This window comes from Poecilia reticulata, chromosome 22, assembly GCF_904066995.2.
Source record: "Poecilia reticulata chromosome 22, P_reticulata-male-v2, whole genome shotgun sequence".
Classification (NCBI taxonomy): domain Eukaryota; kingdom Metazoa; phylum Chordata; class Actinopteri; order Cyprinodontiformes; family Poeciliidae; genus Poecilia; species Poecilia reticulata.
The window spans coordinates 6,569,980-6,582,730 of record NC_088851.1 but is presented as its reverse complement, the minus strand read 5'-3'; the positions used below and the strand labels follow the sequence as shown (position 1 = coordinate 6,582,730).

General features: G+C 38.8%; 3 protein-coding genes across 6 annotated transcripts; 1 reads left to right on the top strand and 2 right to left on the bottom strand.

The window, feature by feature from the left end:
* Positions 1–564: 564 nt before the first annotated feature.
* Positions 565–2,720, bottom strand: oip5 (opa interacting protein 5). The gene is made up of 5 exons (XM_081603547.1): positions 2,301–2,720; positions 1,929–1,995; positions 1,329–1,451; positions 1,110–1,191; positions 565–843 (listed from the first exon to the last, which is right to left on the bottom strand). Exons 1-5 carry the CDS (start codon positions 2,470–2,472, stop codon positions 736–738), a joined length of 552 nt encoding a protein of 183 aa, XP_081459673.1. The 5' UTR covers positions 2,473–2,720; the 3' UTR covers positions 565–735.
* A 599-nt stretch (positions 2,721–3,319) lies between these two features.
* nusap1 (nucleolar and spindle associated protein 1) lies at positions 3,320–8,855 on the top strand. Of its 3 annotated transcripts, XR_532561.3 has the most exons (12): positions 3,321–3,526; positions 3,634–3,702; positions 3,806–3,955; positions 4,038–4,185; positions 4,355–4,447; positions 4,554–4,666; positions 5,588–5,763; positions 5,913–6,076; positions 7,246–7,362; positions 7,448–7,553; positions 8,323–8,463; positions 8,550–8,855. XR_532561.3 is itself a non-coding variant. In XM_008398951.3 (11 exons), the coding sequence occupies exons 1-11, from the start codon at positions 3,446–3,448 to the stop codon at positions 8,408–8,410; spliced, it is 1,302 nt and encodes a 433-aa protein (XP_008397173.2). In that variant the 5' UTR covers positions 3,320–3,445; the 3' UTR covers positions 8,411–8,855. The 3 variants fall into 3 exon arrangements, 2 of the variants coding, with proteins under 2 accessions (XP_008397173.2, XP_008397172.2); XM_008398951.3 differs by having other exon boundaries at positions 3,320–3,526; positions 5,591–5,763; positions 8,323–8,855; XM_008398950.3 differs by having other exon boundaries at positions 8,323–8,855.
* A 347-nt stretch (positions 8,856–9,202) lies between these two features.
* On the bottom strand, positions 9,203–12,655 carry ndufaf1 (NADH:ubiquinone oxidoreductase complex assembly factor 1). Of its 2 annotated transcripts, none has more exons than XM_081603546.1 (5): positions 12,374–12,655; positions 10,566–11,103; positions 10,281–10,466; positions 9,549–9,623; positions 9,203–9,475 (listed from the first exon to the last, which is right to left on the bottom strand). In XM_081603546.1, exons 2-5 carry the CDS (start codon positions 11,082–11,084, stop codon positions 9,335–9,337), a joined length of 921 nt encoding a protein of 306 aa, XP_081459672.1. In that variant the 5' UTR covers positions 11,085–11,103; positions 12,374–12,655; the 3' UTR covers positions 9,203–9,334. The 2 variants fall into 2 exon arrangements, with proteins under 2 accessions (XP_081459672.1, XP_081459671.1); XM_081603545.1 differs by having other exon boundaries at positions 12,460–12,653.
* Positions 12,656–12,751: the final 96 nt, after the last annotated feature.

The following is a 12,751-nucleotide window of genomic DNA, read 5'->3' as shown; positions in this document are numbered from 1 at the left end:
TTAAAGTACATTTTAATTTTCAAATAGTCTATGCACTCAAAAACGTTTAGCATTCATCATCCGTCTAGGTTTTAAAAGGGCAGATAGATATTGTGTAATAGTTACTATGGGGACACGAGGCCACTTTTTGCTGCTGTTCTCCAACAGTGAGTATATTTTGAAACCGAAGTTTAAAATGTTTGTTACATTTACAGTAAAGGGATTGGTGGAGATGTATATATTCTTTATTAATTTCCTAGGTTGAAACAAATGGGAAAGCATCACTTGACCAATGCCTGAGATGCCGTTTCTCTTACAAAGGTCCCGGCAAACTTCTGAAAATATTTTTTTCCCCTTTCTTTTCATGTGTTGTTTCACTTTTGCTGTATTTAAATTAAGGTTGGACTTTTTTATGCCCTTACGTTGAGATTATGTGTTTGAAATAAAAAATAATAATTTTAGGAAGTTTCAAAAGTATTACTACTAGCTATGCAATATTTAAAAAAGAAATGATATCAAATTCATTCATTGTAAAAAATAAAAAGTACAAATAAGTGTAGCAGAACTTGTGTGAAAAATTAGTTAAAAAAAAAGATCAGTTTAATACAAAGAAAGGTACATTATCAGCTTTAAAAGAACACAGAACATGTACAGCCTTACAGCATCCAGAATGATTTTAAACAAAAAAAAGCTAAATGCTACAGCATCAATGACAGAACCAGTCCACACACACATACAGCACAAACTCCAAACATCTTATGAACACCACTTCTTGCTTTGACTGCTGATGTTCATGCTCATGTCAGCCAGGTGGCTGCAGGTGTGTGCCATCAGATCCAGCTGTTGTTCACACTCCTGCCTTGCCTGCAAAGAAAAGGACAAAACTGCTGGTGGTTTTTACCAAACATGAAGCAGTGTCTCATTTAAAATCACACCTTCACTTAACATTTGAAGTGTAATTCATAGGCTGCATTTTCGTCACCTTTTGTCAGGTGAAATGAGCTTGTTAGAACTAATTTAGTGTACTGTAATCAACCAGAAAGGTCTACAATAGATCAATGCGAGATCAGCAAAAGGAATCCAGTCAGAGTGCATGTTAGTGTTCCCGGTTGGTTTTTTGCTTTTCTCACCTCATCAATGGTTTCCTGAAGAGGCTTCAGTTCAAATGAGAGAGAGGACGCCTTCACCATTGAGCTGCTGTCCAGAATGTAACTGCAGATACAGATATTTTTTTTTATTATTATTAATTATGTTCGATAAAATAGTGACATAAATAGTTATTCAATCTTCACGTGAAAAGCTCGGTAGTTTGACAGACACGACATGCAGTTCCAATCAGAGCTGCTCACCAGCTCATTTTGGCTTTGTTCAGGAGAAAGACGGAGCGAGTAGCGACCAGATGCGAAGGAGCGGCGTGAATGCGCTTTCCCACGACACTGTTGCACGAAAGGCATTTTAGATCGGAGCAAATGCTGAAAGGAAACAGAAAAATACAAGAAATTTTGTAAATAATAAAAATAAATAAATAAACGAATTATGAAATACCCTACAGATGTGGTCAAAGATGAGAGGCTGGGTTCAGAAGAAGATTCATTCAACATGACGATCCACTTAACTGGGTAAAAAATATATATCTGTAGCGATACATGAACACTTGTTCAAAAGCAAAAAAAATTAATAAAATGACTTACAAGACTATTCATAGCCTCTTTATTATATTTATATCAAATTACAAGTAAAACTTAAATTGTAAAGTGGATTAAATGTTACATTTTCAATTTTTTTTTAAATCTGTAATAATCTGAATTATTTGGCATCCATCTGAATTCAACAGCTTTTACTTCGATACTAATAACCTTCAGAAGTTTAAAAAAAAAAGTTAACCAGAGTCCACGTAAGTGTAATTTCATGTCAGTGTTGATACTTCTTGGAAGTCATTATATACTCACCAGTTAGCCATTTCCCCTTTCTGAACTGACTCCAGAACGCCACTCACAACCACGTCATTGGTTACTCCTGAGGGAGATAAAAACTTACATGTAAGTATAAATAAATCAGAAAGGAAATAAGCTCAAATTAATCAAAATTACAAAACTATTTAATATCACGCGATACATTCTGTCGCGCGATAAAAACTCATTGGCAACACGATTTCGGTGTTTGGTTTTTTTTCTTTAAAAAAAATAATAATAGTAGTAGTGATAAACAATAGTTTAATCTTGGAGGATAATAGATTCTCCACAAGCAAATTTACCAACAATAACTTCGGAACTACTTGCATTGACTAAGTTGCATAGAAACAAAACGTAAACAAAACCTACGCATGCACATGACGCAGTCGATGCATTTCAGCTCTCCGCAAACCCCTAAAGAGTCCGCCAGAACCGTGTTGCATTGCACACAATGAAGAGTCATTAAATGTTCCGGTTCTAATGTTGTAATCGTCTTTAAATCATCGATTCGCTCTACTACGAGGTTTTCGTCAAACTCCATTATACCCAGTTATACTGCATAAAATCTGCGACTGGTCCGCGCTGCAGTGTTTGAACTAACACAGGAAAGGAGAATACGTCACATCCTCTATTGGTTTGACCGTAAAAGGCCTTTGGTACAACACTGCCACCATGTGGTGGATCAAGATATTGTTCTATTCATATATTCATGCACTGAATTATATGAATTTTGTCTTGATTTACCCTAAAAAACGATTAACACTCTGAACTAGACACTCGTCTCCAGTCACAACTTGCTGTCCTGTAAATAATGTTTTAGTTCTAAAGACGTCCATGTATGTTAACACATCAAAAATACCATCCTTGGGGTGTAGAGTAATAACGTTTAAATTAAATTTTTATATCATATTTTTGTATTTAAGAGTTGAGAAAGACCAAAATAATCAGAATTAAATTCATACATATTTTTATATAATTAATTACAATAATGTCATGAATAGTTAGCCCACCCCTGGGTTATCCGTATTAATGTCTATGAGGTTAACGCTGTTCTAGTTAGCAGAGCCGTTTGTCTAGATTCGATTAGCATTAATCAATAATTTTATGATGCTACACCACAAGAACCATGACTTAAAACAACAGTAATAATGTTGTTTTTAATTTTCAAATGAAATGATATACACAAATAACACAGGATTTAACGTAAAATTAGCTAAAGTTTTATAAATACATTTGAATGAGATTATTTCATTTGAAAATTAAAAATGTAGAATAATTGTATTTCATGCTTTGTCAATCAAATTTACTGCGTAGTTTAACCACGTTGACTCTGATTGGCTGTGCGTCGCATCCGGTCAACGGCGAGAGCCAACCGGGTAGCTCCTTTGGCTGTGTTTTGAATCGGAGGCAATTTTAACCGTCGGGCGCCGAGGAATCTGGGAGAAAGCGGTGTGAAGACGTCCATCCAAATAAATTAGTGAATTTACGCACATTTTGAAGTGGAAAGGCAGCAGATGAAGATGGATTTGGACTCTATGAAGTATGCGGAGCTGCGAAGCATCGCGAAGGAGCTGGGGGTGAAAGGAAACATGAAGGTACTTTGACGTGTTTACTCCGACCGATGAGCTAACGGTAGATGTTTGCTGACTTTAACACGAACTGTACGTGAAGTGCGTTTAAAATAAATTTTTCTTCGACACAGACCGATAAGCTCCTGAAAGCCATTAAGCAGCACTATGAAAAAGAAAAGGAAAATGACGAGGAAGCGCAGGTAACCCGACATTGAACTACAGTAATTCCATACAAGCAATCCCCACACAAAACACGTTTAGGGATAATCCATTATGTTTACTCCTGTAATTTTTTTTTTAAAGGTCCGAGTAGTTGAAAATGCAGCTTCAGACCGCGGCCAGGAGAGTAAAGATGATGCTTCCCAACAAGAGGCTTCCAGTCCGGCTGTGTTTGTGAACACACGGCGGGGGAGAGGAAAATGCACCAAGAGAAAGATCACTGACGCTGCTGAGGTATTAGGTTGTAACAGTGACTTGCTTTCAGATTTCTATTCTCTTTATTAAATGTCCTTTTTTTCCCCCCTCACTTTTCTAGGCTGGTGACCCAGCTGAATCTTGCAGCAGTGCAGGGGAGAAGAAGAAGAAAAGGAAGGTGACCCTGGACCTAGATTATGAGATGAATGAACCGGAGCCCCAGCTGCAGCCGGACTCCGAGGATAAAGCTCCTGTGCTAGCTGAAATGGGTCGGTAAAGCTTTTTGAGAAAGATTATAGAAACTTGGACATGGACTAAAGAAACTGTAAACCAAAATGATGTTTTGATTTACAAGACACAGAATGAGGTGTTTTACCCTTGACGAGGTCTGAGTGATGAATGATAAATCCATGTTCCCATCATCTGGTTCTGTTACAGAAAAGCCGCCGAAGGTGGCAAAAGGCGGAAGGATCCCTCGTTACCAAGGTCTCCAGCAGAAGAGCAAGACTTTGTTGAAGCCCACAACTCCTAGTAAGTTTTCTCCTCCCCTAATTCACTGTTCTTATGGACAAATGAGAAGCAATAGCTCCTTTCAAACCCTTCAAGGCAACTGTTGTGAATTTGATTTCCAAACCAGACTTTAAAAAGCTCCATGAGGCCCAGTTCAACAAGATGGAGTCCATTGACTGCTACGTTCAGCGGAAGACGAAGCAGATAGAGACGTACAAAAATCCAGTCAAAGACCTGAAGGTGATTAATTAAATCCCATTGGTCGGCTTTGAGTTGGAAGATTTGGGGTGTAAATGTTAAATGCACAGTGCCAGTAACCAATTGAACATGTTCCCGTTTTGTTGCATCAGAACCACAAACTTTGATGTATTAAGATTATGTGTTCTGGTGGCTCCACATGGAAGGAGAATCCACCAATTGAAATCGGTTCAGAGTGACTGGATCTCAGTCAAACTATTACAACTTTTAAATGAAGAAATACTTTAAAGTGTTTCCAAATTAGAAACAACGGCCACAACTAACTGTTGTTTTAGTAATTGATTGAACTGATGATTAATCAATCAGATTTTTATTTATTTTTTTCTAATTGGCACATTCTGCAGATTTTCATTTGGCCTCTTGCACTTTTTTTTTTTTGTTATATGTATTACAAATGCATGAAAAAATGGGAGGGGGAGAATTCTTCAATTCGTTTTTTTTTTTAAACAAATATATTTAATTGCCTAAGATGCAGTTATGTAGCATCTGAACTTGAACCAGGTGAAGCTAAAACAATGCAACTTAGGTTTTAAATAAAAACATTTGTCTGTAAATATGTTCTATCTTAAATGCAAAATTTGCATACGTTTGTACAGTTTTGGCTTGATTACTGCTCCCAGTATGTTTATCAACTTTTGGCCTTTTTGAGTCTGTATACTCTAACAATTAATTGATTACTCAATTAGTTGCTGATTAGTTCAAGAATCGACTCATCATGATTAATCGTTTCAAAGACTGAGAGAAATGCAATATTCTCCGTTCCAGTGAAACACACTAAAAAATACATGTTTGTGGATGTAACATAACAATGTGCGAAAGGTCAAGGGTCATGACTAGTTCTGCAGAACGGCGTTTACTGAGACCCTTTGTGGCTCTGTTGATCGGTGTGTTTGTGTCCTGCAGAAGAATTCGGCTCGTGCCACCATGTTCAGCCCGGCCCCCAGCAACAAGACGCCGGCCGAGGAAAAGCGTCGTCACACTTTGCTCTCGGCCAGCAAAATCCCTTCAAAAAAACCCGCACGAAAAGAAGACTGTCCGTTCAGACCCTCTGTCCTTTCTGCTCGCAGGGTCAATGTCCGGTGAGCCACCTTTTGACCTTTCTCCGATTTACCAGCATAAATATATTAGACCCAAGTATGTATATTTAACTTGCGTTAAAGCTGACAGTGACTCAAAATGATTTCATCTAATTGAATCCTTAATGCGGTGCTGTAAAAAATCTCTTTAGATTCTCGGAGGCCACGCTGGATAACGAGTTCAAGAGGTCCCTGGTGAAGACGCCAGCACGGATGTCGCCATGTGTCGCCTCCAGTACCCCACAGAAACCGACTGCAGACGCAGGAAAGCCGGCCGCCACCAAGTCTTCAGCTTCATCTGCCCAGAAAACTCCAGGTAATTCCACATTTCACTTCGTCAGATAATCTGGAAAACAAGTAGGCCTCCTAAAATTTGAGTATTGTGGAAAAAGTAGGGTTTTTTTATTTGTTTTTGTTTTTTTCTTTGGCACTCCTTTTAAAAATTAAAACTCAATTTATATAGATTTATTAAACAGAGTGGAGCATTTCGAACCTTTATTTCTTGTAGTTTTGGCGACTCTGGCTTATAGAGGATGAAAGCTCAAAATGACGTGTCTTGGAAAATAAGAATGTTGTACAACATCAATAAAAAATTTCCAACAGAAATGTCAGGCTTTTAAAAGTGTGTACATTTCTGTGCCCTCAGTAGTCGGTTGGGGCTCGTTTTGCTTGAATCGCTGCATCAATGCAGCTCGGCACGGAGGCGATCAGCTGGTTCTGCTGAGGTCGTGACATCGGCAACCGTTGTATCATCTGAGCAAATCGATGTATCGCAATACAGCAGGTGATTTACACCAGGGCTGAAACGATTAATCAGATTAATTGTCAAGAATTGATTATTGAAATAATTGTCAACTAATTTAGCAATCTATTAAATGTTAACTGGAGTATAGATTCAAAAAATGTAATTTGCTGAAAGAATAGCATACATGATAAAAACAAGCACAATGTGTGTAAATCTGTTCCACCCAGAACTACTCAAGTGGCAGATTTAGCTTCACCTGGTTCTAATTCTGTAAAAAGAATAAAATAAAATTCCACTAAGCACCTTTTGTTATTCAATTATTAATCGATTAATCCAAAATATTCAACAAATTAGCCCTACGCTGTGTTTGTTTTAACCTTTGATACAAATGATTAAGCGTTCGCTAAAGGAAGGCTGCATTATTGCATTTTAGACAATAAAATGCCTTTATTTAAAAAAAAGAAAAGGGCTTACGTAGTTAAGTGAGAAACCTGCAAAATGTGCCGATTTCTTTATCCAAGTAATCATCAGAAGACGCTGCTAAATTGTTGCAGCCCCAATTTACACTCCTTGTTTTCATTATCTGTCAGCCATGATCATCAAAATGAAAAGAAATAAAGGCTGTGTCTGAAACGAGTGACAAAAATATTGAACCATTTCGAGCTATTGTACATTTTGAAGCTTTACTTGCATATGTCTACAGAATTTTAAAAAGGCATCTATCTTCCCTCCTATAAAAGGACCCTACATTTTCACCGGTAACACGAGTGCTTTAGAAACGCCTGGAACCCAAAAGAAGCCTGCCTTCGACCTGAAGGCGAGTCTGTCGCGTCCCCTCACCTACAAGCCCCATAAAGGTACTGACCATTCCTCAAGGCCTGCGAATGCGGCACAGGACGATTTAATGCTAGACATGTTATTGATTGCCTAAATACTTCATAGGTAAACTGAAACCTTTCGGAGATGCCAAGGAAAACGCAGCGGTAAACAAGTCTGCTATCGCCAATCCTCGCCAAGAAAGTTACAAACAGCCCAAAATCCAGTCAAGGTGAGTCTTAAAGGAATCTTTAAAAATCTTGTGGGGTTTTCACGCCTGATAGTCTGGTAGACTGCATGATCACGGGCCAAAATCGCAACATTTGTTACATTTTCAACTGCTCTGTCAAATGATCCCAACGAGTTGAAAAACCTGTTCACCTCCTCGCCTGTGGTGGCGCTACACCAAGAACTAAAGGAAATGACACGAAAACCTACGAAGACACAAGTGCAACTCATAGACATGAATTATTTCATGTGTATGATCCAACTTCCCTCTTCACAAAATAAAACCAAAAAATGGAGTAGCATCATATTTTAGCGGTTGTAGGATTTCTGTCTTTGGTAAAAGACCACGAGCCATTTCTCCCGCTAGCGCCAGATATATGCGTTTTTTAAAAAAAATTATACTTACCCAGAATGCCCTGCGCTGTAGCCCTTTTCCTGCTTTTTGAGCGTTTTCCGGTCTGCCTGGCAATTACAGATGCATTCCAACCCAAGCCTGAGGGTTTTTAGGCTCAAATCTGACACAGATCGGGTTTACATTTTGTGAAGAAGGAAGTTGCGTCCAGCGTCTTCTGAGGTTTACGTGTCGTTTTAATTAGCGGTTCTTGTTGCAGCGCCACCACAGGAGAGGAGGGTAACAGGTTTTTCAAACGGTTTGACTCGTTTGACACAGCGCAGCATGGAAACAAACTTATGCAGCTGGAAATGTAACAAATATTGTAAGCTTAGTCTCTTATCTACCCAGCTCCTCCTGATGATTATCTGTCCTGTTTTAGGGAGGACCGGCGAACCAAACAAATGGAAAGCCGGAAGCAGAAAAAAGAGAACCTGCTCGGGGCGAGGAGAGGACTTGTGATGACGTAGACGGGGTTATTCTTCAAAATGACGGCCCTTGGGAAAGCGTGACGAATTTTAGTGTAAATATTTTGATGTCATAGGAAAGTAGAAAAGCTCAAATGTTTTCCTCCAACCCGCTTTATTTGTAGAGATATTTGCTTTAAAGGTTTATTTCTGTTGATGCCGCGAGAACTTCATCAGCAGGCAGAGTTTCAGGTTCTGCCTCTTCCTGCTCCCCTCTCTCCGCCTGAGCATCCTGGCAGTCTCCGTCCGTCTGTGAGGAATGCGCCAAAGCTTCAAAAACATGAGCTGGGAGCTTCCCTTTCTGGTTCTGGTCACCATGGTCTCCTGGTAGAGCCATTTCTGGGGACGCCCACTGCTGACCCCCGATCACATCCTTGGAGTCCAATTCGGAGAGCAAGGCGCCTCCAGCTTTCCAGAAACTAATGTTTATATAAATTTTTAAGTTTTATGTGCTTTATTTTTTACATTCTTCTGAGGGTAAAACATTTAATGGCCCAGAGAAAAAAAAAAACGGAAAGATGCTTGACATGTAAACCCTTTTCTTAATTGTGATGTTTTATTAAATTTTGTAATAAAATTCAAAATTTCCATGAGGAAAAAAAAAGGTTTAATCTTTGTGACAATTCCTCTTAAAAGAACATCCTGGTTCACGTAGAGTAGGAAAATATTTCTATATTGTACACTTATATTTTCCAATTAATCTGTTTTTAAAGGCTGACCACAAGATATATGTGCTATAAATTTATCGTTTATTTTAAAAACTGCTTACAAAAGAATGAAATTTTAAAGCCTGGGTCTTTCTGTTGTGAAATGTTTATATTTATTTTACCAAGACCATCGTTCTAAATGTACAGATGGAGAAAAAACAAGTCAAAAGTCTTGTCACAAGTCCTCATGTCCTGTTTGAATGCTGCGCTGCGGGAACGCTCAAACTTCAGGATTCCTCTTGTACTTCTCGTATGCGAAGTCCTCAGTGTGTGCGTAATCTTTGCACACGCCAATAAAATCAATTTCGAGCTGGAAGGGACCATCTGCTTTGTCTCCAAGAGTAAATCCAATGCTATTAATCTGTAAATAAAGGAATTCGTAGATTAAATTTTTTTTTTTAATGTAGTTTGTACCATTTTAAAGTTGAAGTTACCTTGTCCAGCCAGAGCCCGTGCTGGTCATCTTGTATCCTCCCCCGATGAGCCAGGAAGAACTTGGAGAACGGGATCTGGAAAGAGAATCGGGTTCAGTGATTGGCCCAGATCATAAAAATCCTCCCAAAATCCATATTTGGATATAAAGTTCAACTGTTAATACTTTTATGCAAAATTAGAAATGGATACTTGGTAGGCTGCATCAACCAAGAGTAAATTGATAGTACCACAGTTTTGTTGAAATATGCAAACAGTTTTAAGTTGATTCATAAACTGAAAAACAATCGCATGCAAGTATCAAAAATCGTACACAAACATATTCTATGCTTTGCTTCTACAATATACAGATCCATTTTTTGTTAAATACAATTTTAGATTTCTAGTTTAGAATTGAGCAAATAAGAAAAATGCACAAAGTGTGTTTTTGTTGTTATGGTGACTTCCTGAAGGTGGAGTGTCAGAAAGAGCAGGAGTTCCTTAAAGAGACAGGGGCCCAAATTCAAGGCGCTCCATTTCAAAGTCAAATTTCTTTCAAGTAATATTTGACATATGCAATATTTTAATAACTGCAGGTAACACTTAATTGATTATGCTGTAAAACACACAATAACCCCTTTTAAAATAATTTTTGTGGCTCTGAAGTGCTTTCAACTTAACGATTTTGGCCCTCGTGGTAAAAAGACTTTGTACACCTCTGACTTCAAACGTTGCATTTTATTTGTCGTCCTTACTTTCACATCTTGCCAGTAGGGTCCTCCTCTGGTGTACAGGAAGTAGTTGTACATGTCATCTTTCTGGTGAGTGTAGTAGGTTTCTGCTACGATGTTGATCATCCATGGCCGGCCGTCACCCCGGACACGCAGGTGGAGGGTGTTGAAGCTGGACCAATCGTGGTACTTCTTCCTGTCAAACGAAGCCTAGAGGAGAGGAAACGTTTCAGCTTGTGGTTCATCACCGTGTGGACCTAGAAGTGATGAAATAATCTGAAACACAGAGACAGAGACGCAGCACTCAACCAGAGGTTGCTTGGAGCGCATGGTGCAGTATCCACTGTAGCGCGTTTCCCCGTCTTTAGGAGGATCGGAGCAAAGCGTCCCGTACAGAAGGCAGCTTTCATTGTTCCTTCCGACCTTCAGGTAAATCTCGCTTTTGCCTCCGATCTCCCTGTCGCAGGAAATCGTCCACTCCTGGAGGCTGTGGAGGCCCCTGAACTCCCACAACACTTGGTTCTGCTCCAGCATGTGCTCGATGATGGGCTTGCCCATCGGACCAACGAATGGGGCGAAGAACTCCTCCTTCAGTAGCTTGAAGTGCCTCTTCATGCCCTTCAAACCCTTAGCGAGGTCGAACTTGACCCTCCACCAGGGGGGCCTGTCCTCTCTGGGCTGGCCGGGCCGCCGGTAGCCCATTTGGGTCAAAGTTCTTCTGGGCGCGGCGAGAGGCGCGGTGAGAGGCGCGACGGAGCGCAGGAGCCAGCGCAGGTCACGGATGGAGCCCAGGAGCCCGGACACGCGGGAGATATTCGGCAGGGACATGTGTGATCTGGATGAGTCTCTGTTGGGAAGGATGACAGGAAATGGTTCCAGTAAGCTGGAGTTACAGAGAATTACTGGCAGAATTTAATAAATGTTTTTATTTGGCATATATTAAACCAAGAAAAGCTGATTTGAAGTAAATTTTATCAATCCAAAATATGTGTGAGTTGTTTTTATATGCACTAGCTCTTATTTTTATGCGTTTAGCAAGTATAAATTAGCATGACATTGGGATGTCTAGCACATCTCATCTGAACTAGTTATTTATATAAGCCTTAACTTGCATAATAATACAAATTTTGTATTTTTCTATTTCTATAGTGACATTTACTTTTCTTGTATTATTGTGTATGTTTATTGTTGGTTTCTCAATTGCTGACTTTTATTTTTATGACTTTATTTTTTGTGCTTTTATGATGTAAAGAACTTTGAACTGCCTTGTTGCTGAAATATATACAAATAAGATTGATTGATTTCTTATAGTAAATTAAATAAACACAGACTTGTAGTTCACTTTCCACAGTTTCTATGGCTTTGCACATGACACTTTTTCTTCTATCTGGTTTTTGTTAGTAAAAACCGAAATGAAGCGAATAAAAGCCAGAGATTAACTATAGCAGCTCTTATTATGTGGAACTAAAGATCAATGTTGGTAATAAAGTACAAACTAGAATCAAGTGACATCCTTTCTTAATGTTTTATTCATGTTCTTTTCACACAAATATTCTAAGTAATTCCCGGCATCTACTGTTTGGTCAATTTTCCCACATCAATTTCAGTGTTTTTTTTTTGACGTTACAACACAGAACGAGGAAAACCTCTAATATTTCTATTGATAACGTTTAAACGTCAAAGGTTTTTACTGAGAAATGCATAAAGCTTACCCAAAATGTCACTAGGTTGTAGATTGAATCAAATTACCACGACTTTGTGCTTTTGTCCACACAGACAAATCAAACGTTTATTCAATAAATAGCTAGATTATGAACAATCTCAAAAGCCGCAATTTTCTTAGGCCTTAATCAAAACATTAATAGCAGCGCATGCTTCCTTTTATATGACTATCTTTAAGTAAAAGTAGATTGAATTCAAGCGACTCTCTCATTTAAAGCAACAGCCCTGCTCTTCTGATTCCGTTCAAAATAACACTGGCAATAAACAAATGTAAGATAATTCAAATAGTTTAACTGATTGCAAGTTTGCAACCAAGTTAATTTTCATAAACTTTGCAATTAAATGCATGCCGTCTGATCACTCTTCTCAGCAATCTGAACTCAACGGAAACTCACAATTTCTGGTCACCACCGGTATTTTTCCTGGAACACTCACATTTGCAAACCTGTCATGTATGAAGGAAAATGTATTTTTCGCTTACTCTATCCGCGTTGTAAGTGGTCCAACCAGAAGCCGACTACATGAATGGAACAGACAATACAATAAAACAATTCAATGCAGGTATTTAAATGCTACAACAGTCACGATTAAATTCAAGGTTGACTCTGTCCGCACAGGGAACACCATCTGCGTACATACTGGAAAGCTACGTTCAGAATACTTTCGACGACAACCTCTGTAATAAATGAGAACTACAGTGAAAGTCACATGGTTTTGCAACAACAGCCTCAGTAGTTCTTGAACATAGCTTTGTTGCACTTTAAATTCCCGTC

Excerpts from the sequence above, each read along its gene's own strand:
- oip5 (XM_081603547.1), bottom strand. The coding sequence starts at position 2,472 with ATGGAGTTTGACGAAAACCTCGTAGTAGAGCGAATCGATGATTTAAAG. Across the intron at positions 1,996-2,300 it reads CGACTGCGTCATGTGCATGC|GAGTAACCAATGACGTGGTT; the intron begins GTAGGTTTTGTT and ends TATCTCCCTCAG. Across the intron at positions 1,192-1,328 it reads AACAAAGCCAAAATGAGCTG|TTACATTCTGGACAGCAGCT; the intron begins GTGAGCAGCTCT and ends CTGTATCTGCAG.
- nusap1 (XM_008398950.3), top strand. The coding sequence starts at position 3,446 with ATGAAGATGGATTTGGACTCTATGAAGTATGCGGAGCTGCGAAGCATC. Across the intron at positions 3,527-3,633 it reads GGGTGAAAGGAAACATGAAG|ACCGATAAGCTCCTGAAAGC; the intron begins GTACTTTGACGT and ends TCTTCGACACAG. Across the intron at positions 7,363-7,447 it reads CACCTACAAGCCCCATAAAG|GTAAACTGAAACCTTTCGGA; the intron begins GTACTGACCATT and ends AATACTTCATAG.
- ndufaf1 (XM_081603546.1), bottom strand. The coding sequence starts at position 11,084 with ATGTCCCTGCCGAATATCTCCCGCGTGTCCGGGCTCCTGGGCTCCATC. Across the intron at positions 9,624-10,280 it reads CCTACTGGCAAGATGTGAAA|ATCCCGTTCTCCAAGTTCTT; the intron begins GTAAGGACGACA and ends TTCTCTTTCCAG. Across the intron at positions 9,476-9,548 it reads ACGGGCTCTGGCTGGACAAG|ATTAATAGCATTGGATTTAC; the intron begins GTAACTTCAACT and ends CTTTATTTACAG.